Source organism: Ochlerotatus camptorhynchus, unplaced genomic scaffold (genome assembly GCF_037179485.1).
Source record: "Ochlerotatus camptorhynchus isolate MF236.1 unplaced genomic scaffold, CSIRO-AGI_Acam_v1.1 ptg000459l, whole genome shotgun sequence".
Taxonomy (NCBI): domain Eukaryota; kingdom Metazoa; phylum Arthropoda; class Insecta; order Diptera; family Culicidae; genus Ochlerotatus; species Ochlerotatus camptorhynchus.
The window spans coordinates 197,501-210,471 of record NW_027040945.1 but is presented as its reverse complement, the minus strand read 5'-3'; the positions used below and the strand labels follow the sequence as shown (position 1 = coordinate 210,471).

The 12,971-nt window shown below is 42.2% G+C and overlaps 1 protein-coding gene across 1 annotated transcript in view; it reads left to right on the top strand.

Annotated features, from left to right (window-relative positions):
* The first annotated feature begins 1,772 nt into the window (after nt 1-1,772).
* The window catches only part of Nipped-A (Transcription-associated protein Nipped-A), a 22,717-nt gene continuing 11,518 nt past the window's right edge, over nt 1,773-12,971 (top strand). Inside the window, exons 1-12 of the mRNA XM_065235117.1 lie at nt 1,773-2,095; nt 2,168-2,838; nt 2,910-3,076; nt 3,140-3,375; nt 3,442-3,817; nt 3,904-5,035; nt 6,346-7,735; nt 7,802-8,094; nt 8,201-8,775; nt 8,840-8,984; nt 9,042-11,606; nt 11,690-12,971. The exon at nt 11,690-12,971 is cut by the window's right edge and continues 314 nt beyond it. Of these exons, the coding sequence (XP_065091189.1) occupies nt 2,173-2,838; nt 2,910-3,076; nt 3,140-3,375; nt 3,442-3,817; nt 3,904-5,035; nt 6,346-7,735; nt 7,802-8,094; nt 8,201-8,775; nt 8,840-8,984; nt 9,042-11,606; nt 11,690-12,971 (8,827 nt within the window). The 5' untranslated portion in view covers nt 1,773-2,095; nt 2,168-2,172. The remainder of the gene's footprint in view (nt 2,096-2,167; nt 2,839-2,909; nt 3,077-3,139; nt 3,376-3,441; nt 3,818-3,903; nt 5,036-6,345; nt 7,736-7,801; nt 8,095-8,200; nt 8,776-8,839; nt 8,985-9,041; nt 11,607-11,689) is intronic.

The following is a 12,971-nucleotide window of genomic DNA, read 5'->3' as shown; positions in this document are numbered from 1 at the left end:
AGGAATATTAGGAAACGAGAAAGCAGACATACTAGCAAAAGAAGGATGTCAAAGTACTCAAAGTATAAATTCAAAAATACCACTGGGAGACTCTCTCAATTTAGCTAAACACGAAACTATAGAAGATTGGATACAAGAATACACCACACTTTCATCACAGAAAGGCAAATTACACTACAATTTATTAAAAGACCCGACACTAAAACCATGGTTTGATAAATATAATTTAGATACACACGAAATAGTCACAATAGGTAGACAAGAACTTTTCACACACTATCTAAAGAAAAATTATATTCATGGAACCTGGTTAGAGACGACAAATGTGACACATGTGGGGTAAAAGAGGATATCAACCATATTCTATTTGTTTGCTTAAAATATTCTAGAACAAATTACAAAATTTTAAATGAATTCAACAATATTGAAGAAGGGGGGGGGGGGGCGGCCACCCCTCACCATCCCTCTCCAAAGGGGGAGTTTGGTAAAGAGAGATGAAAAAACCGATTTGTACCTTCCTTAAAAGTTGTCCTAGTTCGATATTCTAATATCTATATACAATCTTCACACTGCCGTACTCTAACGGAACTATCAACTCTATGCTTTCATCTACTCCATCTATCGTATAAAAATTACCACTACAGTCTGTTATTTGAAATTAGCATCTTCAACTAAATATTGAAGAATTATTACTTAATTCTGACTATAGAGATTACAAAAAAATAGCAAAATTTATTTCCTTAAACAAAATAACACTATAAAAACTAGATTTCACGTAGGTGTATCACTCTATAATCAAGTCATATATTCAACTGTTCATTAAATCGAAGAAAAAAAAAATAAATAAAGAGATCGCGACCGACGATCCAATAAATAAACATGATTCAAAATAAAAACGAAATCGCTTCATGACTTGACCACACTTGGCAGTATGGACCAACTATGGTCCCGCCACCAAAAGGAGAAGAAGAAGAGACTTTTCCTATGACTTTGACAGACAATCGATTGTTCCAATTTTAACATGTCGTCTCTTTATAAATTCAGGCTCTTTAATTGGTGGGAAAACAAACCATCCATTCATCCCTGTGTGCTGGATAGAGAAAGACGGTTAAACGTCAAAAAGGTCTACACGCTTATTCTGGTCAACTCAAAATTGAGTCGAAGGTACTCATCTCAGCGGCAAGTATGGCTACTCAAAATTGAGTAGCCTTATGTTGACTCACTTTTGAGTAAACTACGTTCTCACGTAGACTGAGTCAAATCCACTCGCCGGTATTTTCAGTTGCGGGGAGGGTTTTTGTTTTGATTTTCATTCAAGGAAATGGAAATTGCCTGCTCCGGATTCATTCTACCGGAGCAAAACACGGTTCAACACCGTTTCCCTAAGCAATTCGTACTTACCTGAAGGCATTTCAGCCGGTTTTGGGTAGCATTTTCTATAAGGTTCCCTCCGACATGACTGGCATTTTTCCAAGTCCAGGATTTTGCTGACTGAGTGGCTTTTACTCAGTTTGACATTTCTCATTTACTCAATTTTTGACAACTGGATACATCGGACGAAAGTGAGTACGATCGACTCACCTGGTGAGTAAGCAGAAGTTAGCGTGTATATACATTGGATTTTTTACGGGTAGCTTTTTTCTTTTTGAGAGACAGGGTTTTATTATTAAATATTTTACCATATCTTTTTCTTCAGTGTGCAAAATCAATCGCCATTTATTTTGCATCGGGAATAAAAACGGTAAAACTGTCAAAAATTTTCCTACTTTAGCTCGCGTCGGTCGATCCTCCCCCAAGCGTTGTGAATAATCAGTTATTTGGTGGAAAATCCGACAGTTTTTTAAGTAAAACTAGCTTTATTTCGTGTATGGAGTGCTAGCGCAAATTAATTCAATGGATTTCATTGGTGGGATTGTAAGTTTGGGTGTTAAAAAGTAAAAAAAAAAAGAAAATTGCAAATGGTGACGCACGCGGAGTTTGGCGTTTGAGATTTGACAATCATCGTTCTACCAACACATTTCAACGCACAAATACCATCACAACGTTTCGTGTCGGTGAGATTTGTTGTCAAACAACAGCTGATTTCACAAAACACGTGAGTTTTGTTTTGATTCCGGATGCGAAAGTGTGTGTTTGTTTGTTTATGTTTTTATTTGGCGTGCTATAGGAACCATGACTTCGATGTATGCACAGAGTACATCTTCGCCGCAATCCCAGCTGGTGATTGATTCGGTGCAAATGAACCACTTTCGAAGTTTCGTAAACATGCTTGCGGATCCTACTGCGAAGGATGAAATTAAACTCAAAGCGGCACAAGAATTGAGCGAGCATTTCGAGCTGATTACACAATGCAGCTCGTATCCCAGCTTCCTGGAGCATTCGATGCGTATATTTCTGAAGATTCTGCAAGAAGGTGAACCGCTTTTTATCTCCGAGCTGAATTTACAACAAGTTCGGAAGATAATTCTGGAAATGATTCATCGATTACCAACATCTGATTTGGTCCGACCATATGTGAAACCGATAATTGTGCTCACCATCAAGTTGCTGCAAACCGATAATGAAGAAAATGTGCTTGTTTGTTTACGTATCATTATCGACATACACAAACAATATCGGCCGTCGTTTCATCCAGAGATTCAAGATTTTCTATCCTATGTCAAAACGATTTACTCCGATCTACCGAAGCATTTGGCTACGATGTTTGAGCCCAGACAAGCGATTCGTGTTAAGGATCTGAAGGAGGTCAATTTCGAAAATTTGTTACCGGAAACGTTTACTCTCAGTTCGATTCAGGTTGAAAAAAAGACTGCAGACGGAAAACTCTCAACAGTGACGGTAAGGCTTGTATTAGCGATATATGCATATATTTTAATCAAACGAATTAATAAAACAATTTTCAACTGCAGTATAACCTGATCCCAAAGGGAATCAACTCGTTAAAAGTGTTGCAAGAGCTTCCGATAATTGTGGTTCTGATGTATCAGATCTACAAAACCAATGTTCATCAGGAGGTAGTCGATTTCGTTCCGCTGATTATGACCACGATTACTCTCCAACCATCATTGATTCATAAGTATGTTGTATTTTATTTAAAATATATCTTTTAATTGCTGATCATGTTTTGCTTTGTTTTTAGGAATTCTCCGGGATTCAACAGAGAAATTTATGTGGATTTTATGGGAGCTCAAATAAAGACATTGGCGTTTTCCGCGTATATTATCAGACTTTTTCAGGATGTCATTCTGACGCACGCTCCAACGATGGTGAAAGGAATGCTCAATCTATTGGAGAGTTGTCCCAAGGAGGTTGCCCATTTGAGGAAGGAATTACTGGTAGCAACCAGACACATTCTAGCCACAGAACTGAGAAATCGTAAGAAAATACATTTGCTTGAAGCTATCGCAATTTGGGATTATATAAAATTATGATATTTTGTAGATTTTGTATCTTCAATCGATAAACTGTTTGACGAAGATATTCTGCTGGGAAAAGGATGGACAACGCATGAGTCTTTGCGTCCACTGGCGTATTCCACATTGGCCGATTTGGTTCATCATGTACGTCAGCACTTAAGCTTACCGGCACTGTCAAAGGCTGTATATTTGTTTGCAAAGAACGTTCATGACGAATCGTTGCCCACAAGCATTCAAACAATGTCCTGCAAATTGTTGCTTAACTTGGTTGAATGTATTCGTATCAAGAGCGATGTGGAACCAGCGGCCAGTCGAGAACTTTTAATTACCATGCTCAAAGTTTTTACTCAAAAATTCCATACAATTTCAAAACTCCAATTGCCACAGATCATGCAGAAATGGTAAGTAATAATTAAAGAAGAAGAAAAAAAAACGCCTTATGAGAGTCGTTGATGAAATCTGTTTAATTTATATCGTTTTGTTTCAGGAAATCTTTCAAACCCGAAAGTAATGCAAACGCTACACCTGGAACACCGTCAACTGCTCAAAGTACGCCGGCAGCAGGAGCCACACCGCAACATACACCACAAACTCCAGCGGCAAGTGACGGGAATATTCCGAAAGATTTCCTCGGAATGGACTTGTCAGAAAATTCATTCAAACTTACCAGCATCGGATTCCCGCAACCGAACAATCTTAATGTGACTGAGTATCGCAGTTTGGTGAAAACGCTCGTATGTGGTGTCAAAACGATAACGTGGGGCTGTCCTGCTGCGAAGATTAACCCCAACGATCATGGCATGCCGGCTTCGAAGTTGTTCAATCCAAATGAGATATTGATCTTCATTGATCTCTTCCATTGGGCCTTGGAGGCTCTCGATATCTACACGATAAACGTCCCTGCTATGGGTATTCCACAGACGTTACCCCAACAGAAACAAGCTCTACAAATGCCTCGCTCGAAGGAAGAGAAGGAAGTGCTGGAACACTTCAGTGGAGTTTTTCTTACGATGGATTCGCAAAACTTCCAGGAAATATTTGCTTCTACCATCGACTTTATGGTAGATCGACTGTACAAAAACTCCGCGCTTCAGGTCATTGCCAATTCATTCCTGGCGAATCCCAAAACGTCTCCTCTTTTTGCCACGGTGTTGGTCGAGTATCTTCTGGAGCGTATGGAAGAGATGGGTTCTAATATCGAGCGGTCGAATCTCTATCTACGGCTGTTCAAGTTGGTGTTTGGCAGTGTGAGCCTGTTTGCAGCTGAAAACGAACATATGCTAAGGCCACACTTGCATAACATCGTGAATCGATCGATGGAACTGGCCATGACGGCCAAGGAACCGTACAACTATTTTCTACTACTGAGAGCATTATTCCGATCCATCGGTGGTGGTTCACACGATTTACTCTATCAAGAGTTCCTACCGCTGTTGCCAAATTTGCTGGAAGGGCTCAATCGTTTACAGAGTGGTTTCCACAAGCAGCATATGAAGGATCTTTTTGTGGAGCTTTGCCTTACGGTACCAGTGCGTTTGTCCTCATTACTTCCTTATTTGCCAATGCTGATGGATCCGTTGGTGTCGGCGCTGAATGGGTCCCATACGCTCGTAAGTCAGGTAAGATTTCGTCTGATGATCGTGTGTGTGTGTATTTGAAGCGATTCTATAACATTCGCCCGAATGGACCATTTACCCGAAAGAACTATTTCGCAATAATCTTAAGCCCGTCTAAAGTAGAACTATTTTCTTTAGCAATGGAAAGCAGTAAACTTGAAATACAAAATGTGTGCTTCGAGTATTACTTTCTATGGGTTTCAGTGTGTAAACTGATCTCACAATAGATGTAAGTCCGTTTTATAAAATAACATATAATGAACTGGATATTAGCGCTTCTTATGGCTAAGAGATGAACTAGCCTTCGGCTAAAACTCTCTATAATAAAGATTAAAAAAAAGCTTTTAATGCTTTGCCCCATTTGGCATAATTCCGATTGGCTTAATGACCAGTTGGCATAACTGCCGTTTAGCATAATCATGAAAATGCATTTTATTGCCGTCATGGAATATGTATTACTATAGGGGAACTGGATGTAATGTCGGCCTAAATGCCCCTAATTTGGGCCCATACATAAATTCAGCAATCGACTAAATTTTCAATAGCGACCAAAAAATATCCATTAGTACCGTCCCAATGACGCGTTCATCTAGATAAAATTGATAAATAGCAGATTTTTGGCGATGATCCCAATCTTAGATCCATACTGCCGTTCTACGCATATCTGTCCCATGTTACTTTTGGGCGTTTTTAACTTTTGTTCATAACAACACAGCAACTTTTGAACATGGGACTGATATGCGTAGAACGGCAGCATAGGCCAACATTTGAGCCATTTCCCCTATATGAAAAATATGGAAAATATCCATTAAATAATTATCATCTCTTCTTTTGATCATTATACCCCGTACAGGCTTATATCATGTAATATAGGCTGTCTTGCAATGAGCACTCATACATAGGATTTTCAGTGAAAACTACTGTATGAGTGCTCATTGCAAGACAGCCTATATTATATGATATAAGAGATAGTCTGTATTAGCTGTACATTCATATTCCGTTGAAGCCTAAACTGCAAAATATCTATTTATCGGTATGAGTAAATGGGGTGGCCTCAGTGTATAGTATCTATAGTTTCTATGACATTCTGGTCAATGTTCTTTTTAGTGTTCCTTGAGCATTGCGCCTGTACCGACCGTGCTAAGGGAGGCCCCAATGTCGGGCAAGTGGTATTCGGCGAATGGTATAGAACGGTTTAAAGCATATTCTCACAACAGCACATAGACAAATAATCCTTTTATAGTTTTTATGTTATGTTATGTTATGTAGAGTTTTTCCCCAAAGGTTAAAACAATATTCGTGAATCATTTCAGGGCCTTCGAACTTTGGAACTGTGCGTAGATAATCTGCAGCCGGATTTCCTATACGATCACATCCAACCGGTGCGGGCCGATTTGATGCAAGCTCTATGGAGAACACTACGCAACCAGGATAGCGCTGCGGTGGTTGCATTCCGCGTATTGGGTAAATTCGGAGGGGGCAATCGAAAAATGATGATCGAACCACAACAACTAATGTACCAGGAAAGTGATGCGCTTCAGCCTGCTGTTGTAGCTTACTTTCAGGAGCATCGGAAACCGATCGATTTCCCGGTTGATAAAGTGATTGAAACCGCCTTCATTGCGTTGAAAACTAGTACTACTGATCCATTCTACTGGCGCCAGAGCTGGGAAGTTATTAGGTGTTATTTGGCTGCTTCGATTTGCCTGGATGACGACAAGCATACGCTACAAAAATTGTTTATGCATCCGAGTTTTACTGACAACAATGTGCTGGCCACTGGTACGCATTACACTTTGCAGGATAAACAAGCAAGACAAACCCATCAGACAGCCTTAACGGGAATGTTTGTGGCAGCAGCTACCAAGGAACTGCGTGGATCAGTACTTCCCACAATGGTAGCAGTTGTAAGGCACTATACCATGGTTGCTATAGCCCAGCAGGCCGGACCATTTCCACACAAGCATCATCAGATGAACAGTGGTCTCGATCCATTGGTTTTGATCGATGCTCTAGCAGCAATAATGGGCCATGAAGAAAAAGAGCTCTGCAAGCCAGGAAACTTGGCAATGGTTCTAATTCTGGAAACCGCAACCAACATTATGGGTTCGAAGGAACGTGCCTGTCGTTTACCGATGATGCAGTACCTCGCAGAAAAGATGGCTGCCCTGTGTTACGAACGCCCGTGGTACTCAAAAATGGGCGGCTGCATTGCTCTCAAGTTCCTCTATCAAAACATGGCAATGAGATGGCTATACCAACATTTATTCATATTCCTTAAAGCGTTCATGTTCATAATCATGGATCTGACTGGGGAGGTTTCCAGTGGAGCAATTGATATGGCGAAAAACTATCTGGAAAAGATGTTGAAAATTTGTATGACTCCGCTCGATAGGGACTGCAAGAACGAGGAATTGATTTCGACACAGAAGAAAGCCATGTACGATGTGATTCACGAGCTGGTTAGACAAGTGACAAGTCCTCACACGTTAGTCCGGGAAACGGCAATGGCTTCACTAAGACTGATTGCTGAATTACAAGGCAAGACCGTAACGGAAGTCATGAATCCACATCGTGAGGTGCTGGTTGATATGATTCCCCCTAAGAAGCATCTACTACGACATCAACCGGCTAGCGCTCAAATTGGTCTTATGGATGGTAATACCTTCTGTACGACGCTGGAGCCACGGTTATTCACTATTGGTATATAGCTGCTCCCCAAGAAGTTTCCTTCCATGTTATATTATTTAATCGATTCTTTCTCCGCAGATCTCACCATTTTGACTCACAAAGTGTTTTATCACGAGGTATTGACATTGTCCGATGCAGAGGATACAACCTTGAACAAATTGGACTGCTACAAGACGGTAACAAATCTGATTCCACTTAGGAAGAGCGCTCTGCGGGCTCTAGCAGCGTGCCATTACATCCCAAACGGATGCCGGGAAAAAATATTCTCTATCCTATTCAAGGCTCTCGAGAAAAACAACGTGGAACTGCAGGAGGCAGCTTTCGAATGCATGCAGAACTTTTTGCAGGGATGCACCGTTGATAAGGAAACCGTAAGTTGCTGATTTCTTTTGGGTATACCTAGATTTTAATAAGTCCTTTTTTAAATATGTTGTAGTGCGGTTGTGTAATGTAATAATGATAATCAAATTCTTCCAGATTCACGCCGGTATCCGTCCGTTGCTGATGCAGTTGGGGGATCATCGTAATCTAACGCTGAACGGCGCTAAACGTCTTTCGTATTTGACACAACTTTTCCCATCGATGTTCAACGAAAAACTGTGCGACTCACTGCTTCAAATTGTGAAAAAACTGCTGGAAAGCTCGATCGCTGCCAACAAGGGATCCAATTTCCTAGCCGCGTCGAAAACGGGCGAAACGGAGCAGAAAATCGTGACCATCATTGGAATATTCCACCAAATTCCAGCGGCATCGGCAAAATTCATCGACAGTCTGTGCAAGCTGATACTGCAGACTGAGAAGAGTTTGATGATCGAACCCTGCTCGCCATATCGTCCACCGTTGGTCAAGTTTTTGCTTAAGTTTCCCAAGGAATCTATGGAACTGCTGTTGAGTGATGTCAACGTGAAAGATGCCCAGTGGAATCGCTTCATGATTTATCTGCTGAAGCATAAGGATGGATTATCATTCCGTAATGCCGTCCAGGAGAAGGGTTCTCGGTTGATTCAGCTTATCCTGATCAATTCGGAAGGAAGCATCGCAATCGCCCAAGGGTATGTAATGTAGTAATGGTTGGTTTTCTGTATCTAATAAATATCGTTCTAATTGTTTCTCCAGCAAACCATTTGAAGATCGCTACGAAGCACAGAAACAGGCAATTCTTATTATTCACACGCTTATCGAATTCGACAGTCCGTGGATTTCGACGCAGACGGATATTATAGCGGCATTGAAGAATATCTGGAAGAACGATTTGTACAAGGTTAGTTCTTGCCTTTTTCAATGGAAAACTGTGTTCACGAACCATATCTCATTTCAGACGTGCCAATCTTCCGTAGTTTGTGATATGTGGCATCTGGTGGCAAAGATTCTGATGGAATACTTCTCCCACAATACAAATGAAATTCCATTGCTGTTCCAACTGTTGCGAGCACTTTGCTTACGATTCATACCGGATTTCCAGTTCTTCCGAGATTTCCTCCAGAACACCGTGTGCCAAAGTTACACCGTAGATTGGAAAAGGAAAGCTTTCTTCCACTTTGTGGAATGTTTCAGCAATCAGGAGATATCACAGGATCTGAAGGCGAAAATCCTAACGATGGTAATCATTCCGAGTTTTGCTGTCAGTTTCGAAAAAGGCGAAGGCAACAAGTTGGTTGGAGCTCCACCTGCGCCATATTTAGAGGATGAAAACAACATCGTGTCAGTTTTCATCAATAAAGTTATCGATCCGGAGAAGCCATTTGCCAATGAAGACGCCGTGAGGATTGCTTTGCTACAGTTTGCTTGTTTGTTAGTAGAACGAGCATCACCCCATATTCACGATGGAGATGCAAATAACAAGCGGGAAGGAAACAAGCTAAGACGCCTGATGACGTTTGCCTGGCCTTGTCTGCTGCCGAAAAATTGCGTCGACCCAGCCGCTAGGTATCATGGTCACTTGCTGCTCAGTCACATCATAGCGAGGTTGGCAATACATAAGAGAATAGTCCTACAGGTGTTCCATTCACTTCTGAAGGCCCACGCCGTTGAAGCTAGGACGGTTGTTAAACAAGCCCTGGAGGTGCTGACACCAGCGATGCCGTTACGTATGGAAGACGGAAATACAATGCTAACCCATTGGACTAAGAAAATCATCGTTGAAGAGGGTCATTCGATGCAGCAGTTGTTCCACATTCTGCAACTGCTGGTTAGACATTTCAAGGTCTATTATCCCGTTCGCCATCACTTGGTGCAACAAATCATCAATTCAATGCATCGGCTGGGATTCACAGTGAATGCCACTATTGACTATCGAAAGCTATCGGTTGAACTGGCAGAAGTAATCATCAAATGGGAACTTCAACGAATCAAAGAAGAGACGGACGGTAGTGCCGTTGAAGATGACGATAGCAAACTCCAATCAGACAATAAACAACAATCCAGTGGTGCTGTGAAGCGAACAGCGCAAGAAGAGGAAGCTCGGAAAAAGTTGGCTACAGGGGAAACAACTCCACAACCATCTCCGAGTACATCGACTGGTACCATAGCTGTAGTAGTTCCGAAAGTCGAAGGCTCCGGTCGGCCAATTGATCGCGTACACTGCGATGCTGTTCTGAATTTCCTCTTCCGTATGGCCTGTCAATTGAATGATGTCTCAACCACGCCTGGAACAATGTCACCGGGAGAGAGTCTTTCGAGAAGATGTGTCACTTTGCTCAAATTAGCAATCAAACCGGACGTTTGGCAGCAACCCTTCGATCTAAAACTCACATGGCTGGATAAAGTGTTCACCAGTATCGAAGGCCAGCAGCCAAATATAGGAAACATCTGCACCGCTTTGGAGCTGCTAACATTCTTGTTGTCTGTTCTGAAAAAGGATCAAATTCTAGCCACGTTCCGCCCGCTACAGCGAGGTCTCTCCGCTTGCGTAACCTGTCCCAACACACGAGTTATTAAACTAATGCATGGATTGCTCACTCGTCTGATGTCAATTTTCCCCACGGATTCTCACCACAAACATGACGAGCTAGAAACCCTCTACGCAACTATCAGCAAAATGATATTCGAGGGTCTGGCCGCGTACGAGAAAAATTCACAAGCAAATCCATCTACGTTGTTCGGCACCCTAATGACACTGAAAGCAGCTTGCACAAATAATCAGAGCTATATTGATCGCCTAATAATCCCATTCATGAGATTACTCAACCGACTAACGAAGGAGCACTTGGGAGGAATCGTCAGTAATCAGAATGGCAACGGTGAAGCTGCAACCAATGCCGGATCAATTGCTCTGGAACTGTTGGTTGTTTCGTTGGATCTTGTTAAAAATCGAGTTGTGGTAATGAGTGTAGAAATGCGGAAGATGTTCATTGGTGGAATCCTTGTCGGATTGATTGAGAAAAGCAACGATGTGAAAGTGATCAAAGCCATTGTTAAGATGATCGAAGAATGGATGAAGAATAAGAATTCCCCTGTCACGGTTTCACAAGCCCCAACACTACGGGAAAAATCCATTCTATTGGTTAAGTTGATGCAGTACGTGGAGAAACGTTTTGCCGAGGATCAGGAACTGAACGGACAATTTCTGGAACTGGTGAACTACATCTATCGAGATGAGCAACTCAAAATAACGGAGCTTACCTCTAAACTGGAAGCCGCTTTCCTGGCAGGTTTACGATGCAATCAACCCAAGATCCGAGCCAAATTTTTCGAGGTATTTGATGGTTCTATGAGGCGAAGACTGCACGACCGATTGCTCTATATCATTTGCTCACACGCTTGGGATTCCATCGGACAACATTATTGGATAAAGCAATGCATCGAACTGTTGATTCTGACGGCGAACACCACCACCCAAATCCAAAACAGCAATGAAAACCACCTGTTGCCAAGCATTTCCTCAGTAAGTCTTATGTATACCTACTATAGTGTAGTTCGTAGTGAATGTACGTCTGAAATTATTATTATTATTTTGATATCTTACAGGTAATCAACTTGGCAGAATCAGACGAAAAGAAGAACTTTGTCATCTATACATCCCTTCAAAACGATCCGACTGAAACGTTTGACCCCATCGAGGACAAGGAAGATGCTTTTGATATGGACATGAGTGTCGATTCGAATATTTCACGGCACGAAGAAAGCGAACGCCCAGTCGCTAATCGGCAGGCTGCACTGGCCAAGCTCATCAGCCGACAGGCAGAGTTTTTGGAAGCAAGCCGAAAGGTACGAACCGAACAGCTGCTAGTGGCAACTGCTCAACTCTGCCATATGGACACTTTGCTGGCGGAAAGAGTGTGGCTTGATGTTTTCCCTCGTCTCTGGTCGATTCTTGACCAAGGACAGCAGCAGTCATTGGATCGTGAAATTGTGCCATTCCTTTCATCGGGAACACACATCATTCAGAAAGACTGTCATCCCAGTGCACTGCACACGTTCGTTGAAGCCCTATCGCACTGCAATCCATCGGTTTACATTCCGCCCAACTTGATGGCATATTTGGGCAAAGCGCACAACCTGTGGCATCGAATGACACTGATGCTTGAGGAAATGGCATTGGACTGGCCCAATCGAAAGGAAAGTATCTCCGAGTATGCAGAATTCGATGAGGAAAGCTGTCGAGATGGGTCGTACGTTATGGATCCATTGTCGCAAATGTATTCTTCGCTTCACGAGGAGGACCTCTGGGCTGGCTTGTGGTTAAAGTATGCTAAATATCCCGAGACGAACTTAGCGATTGCCCACGAACAGATGGGTTTCTTCGAAGAGGCTCAAAGTATTTATGATTCCGCAATGACTCGATTCAAACAGGATCTCAACAATGGTACCACACCATCCGATATGAACAGCGAATTAGTACTGTGGGAAAACCATTGGATAAGGTGTGCAAAGGAGCTCAATCAGTGGGATATTTTGATGGATTACGGTCAGCTCAACAAGGATAAAAACTCGTTCTTAATCATGGACAGTGCATGGCGTGTTCCAGATTGGACGCTTATGAAGCAAGCACTGCTGAAGGTGGAACAATCCTGCCCAAAGCAAGTGGGCTACAAGGTCAACCTTTATCGAGGTTATTTGACTATTTTGAACCAAGAAGAACAGCATCCTTCCGTAGAGCGATATGTGGAAATGGCTTCTGCCTACTGTATGCGCGAGTGGCGTCGATTGCCACCTATCGTTTCACACATCCATCTACCCATTTTACAAGCGTCTCAGCAGATTATGGAATTGCAAGAAGCTAGCCAAATTCACCAGGGGTTGCTACAAA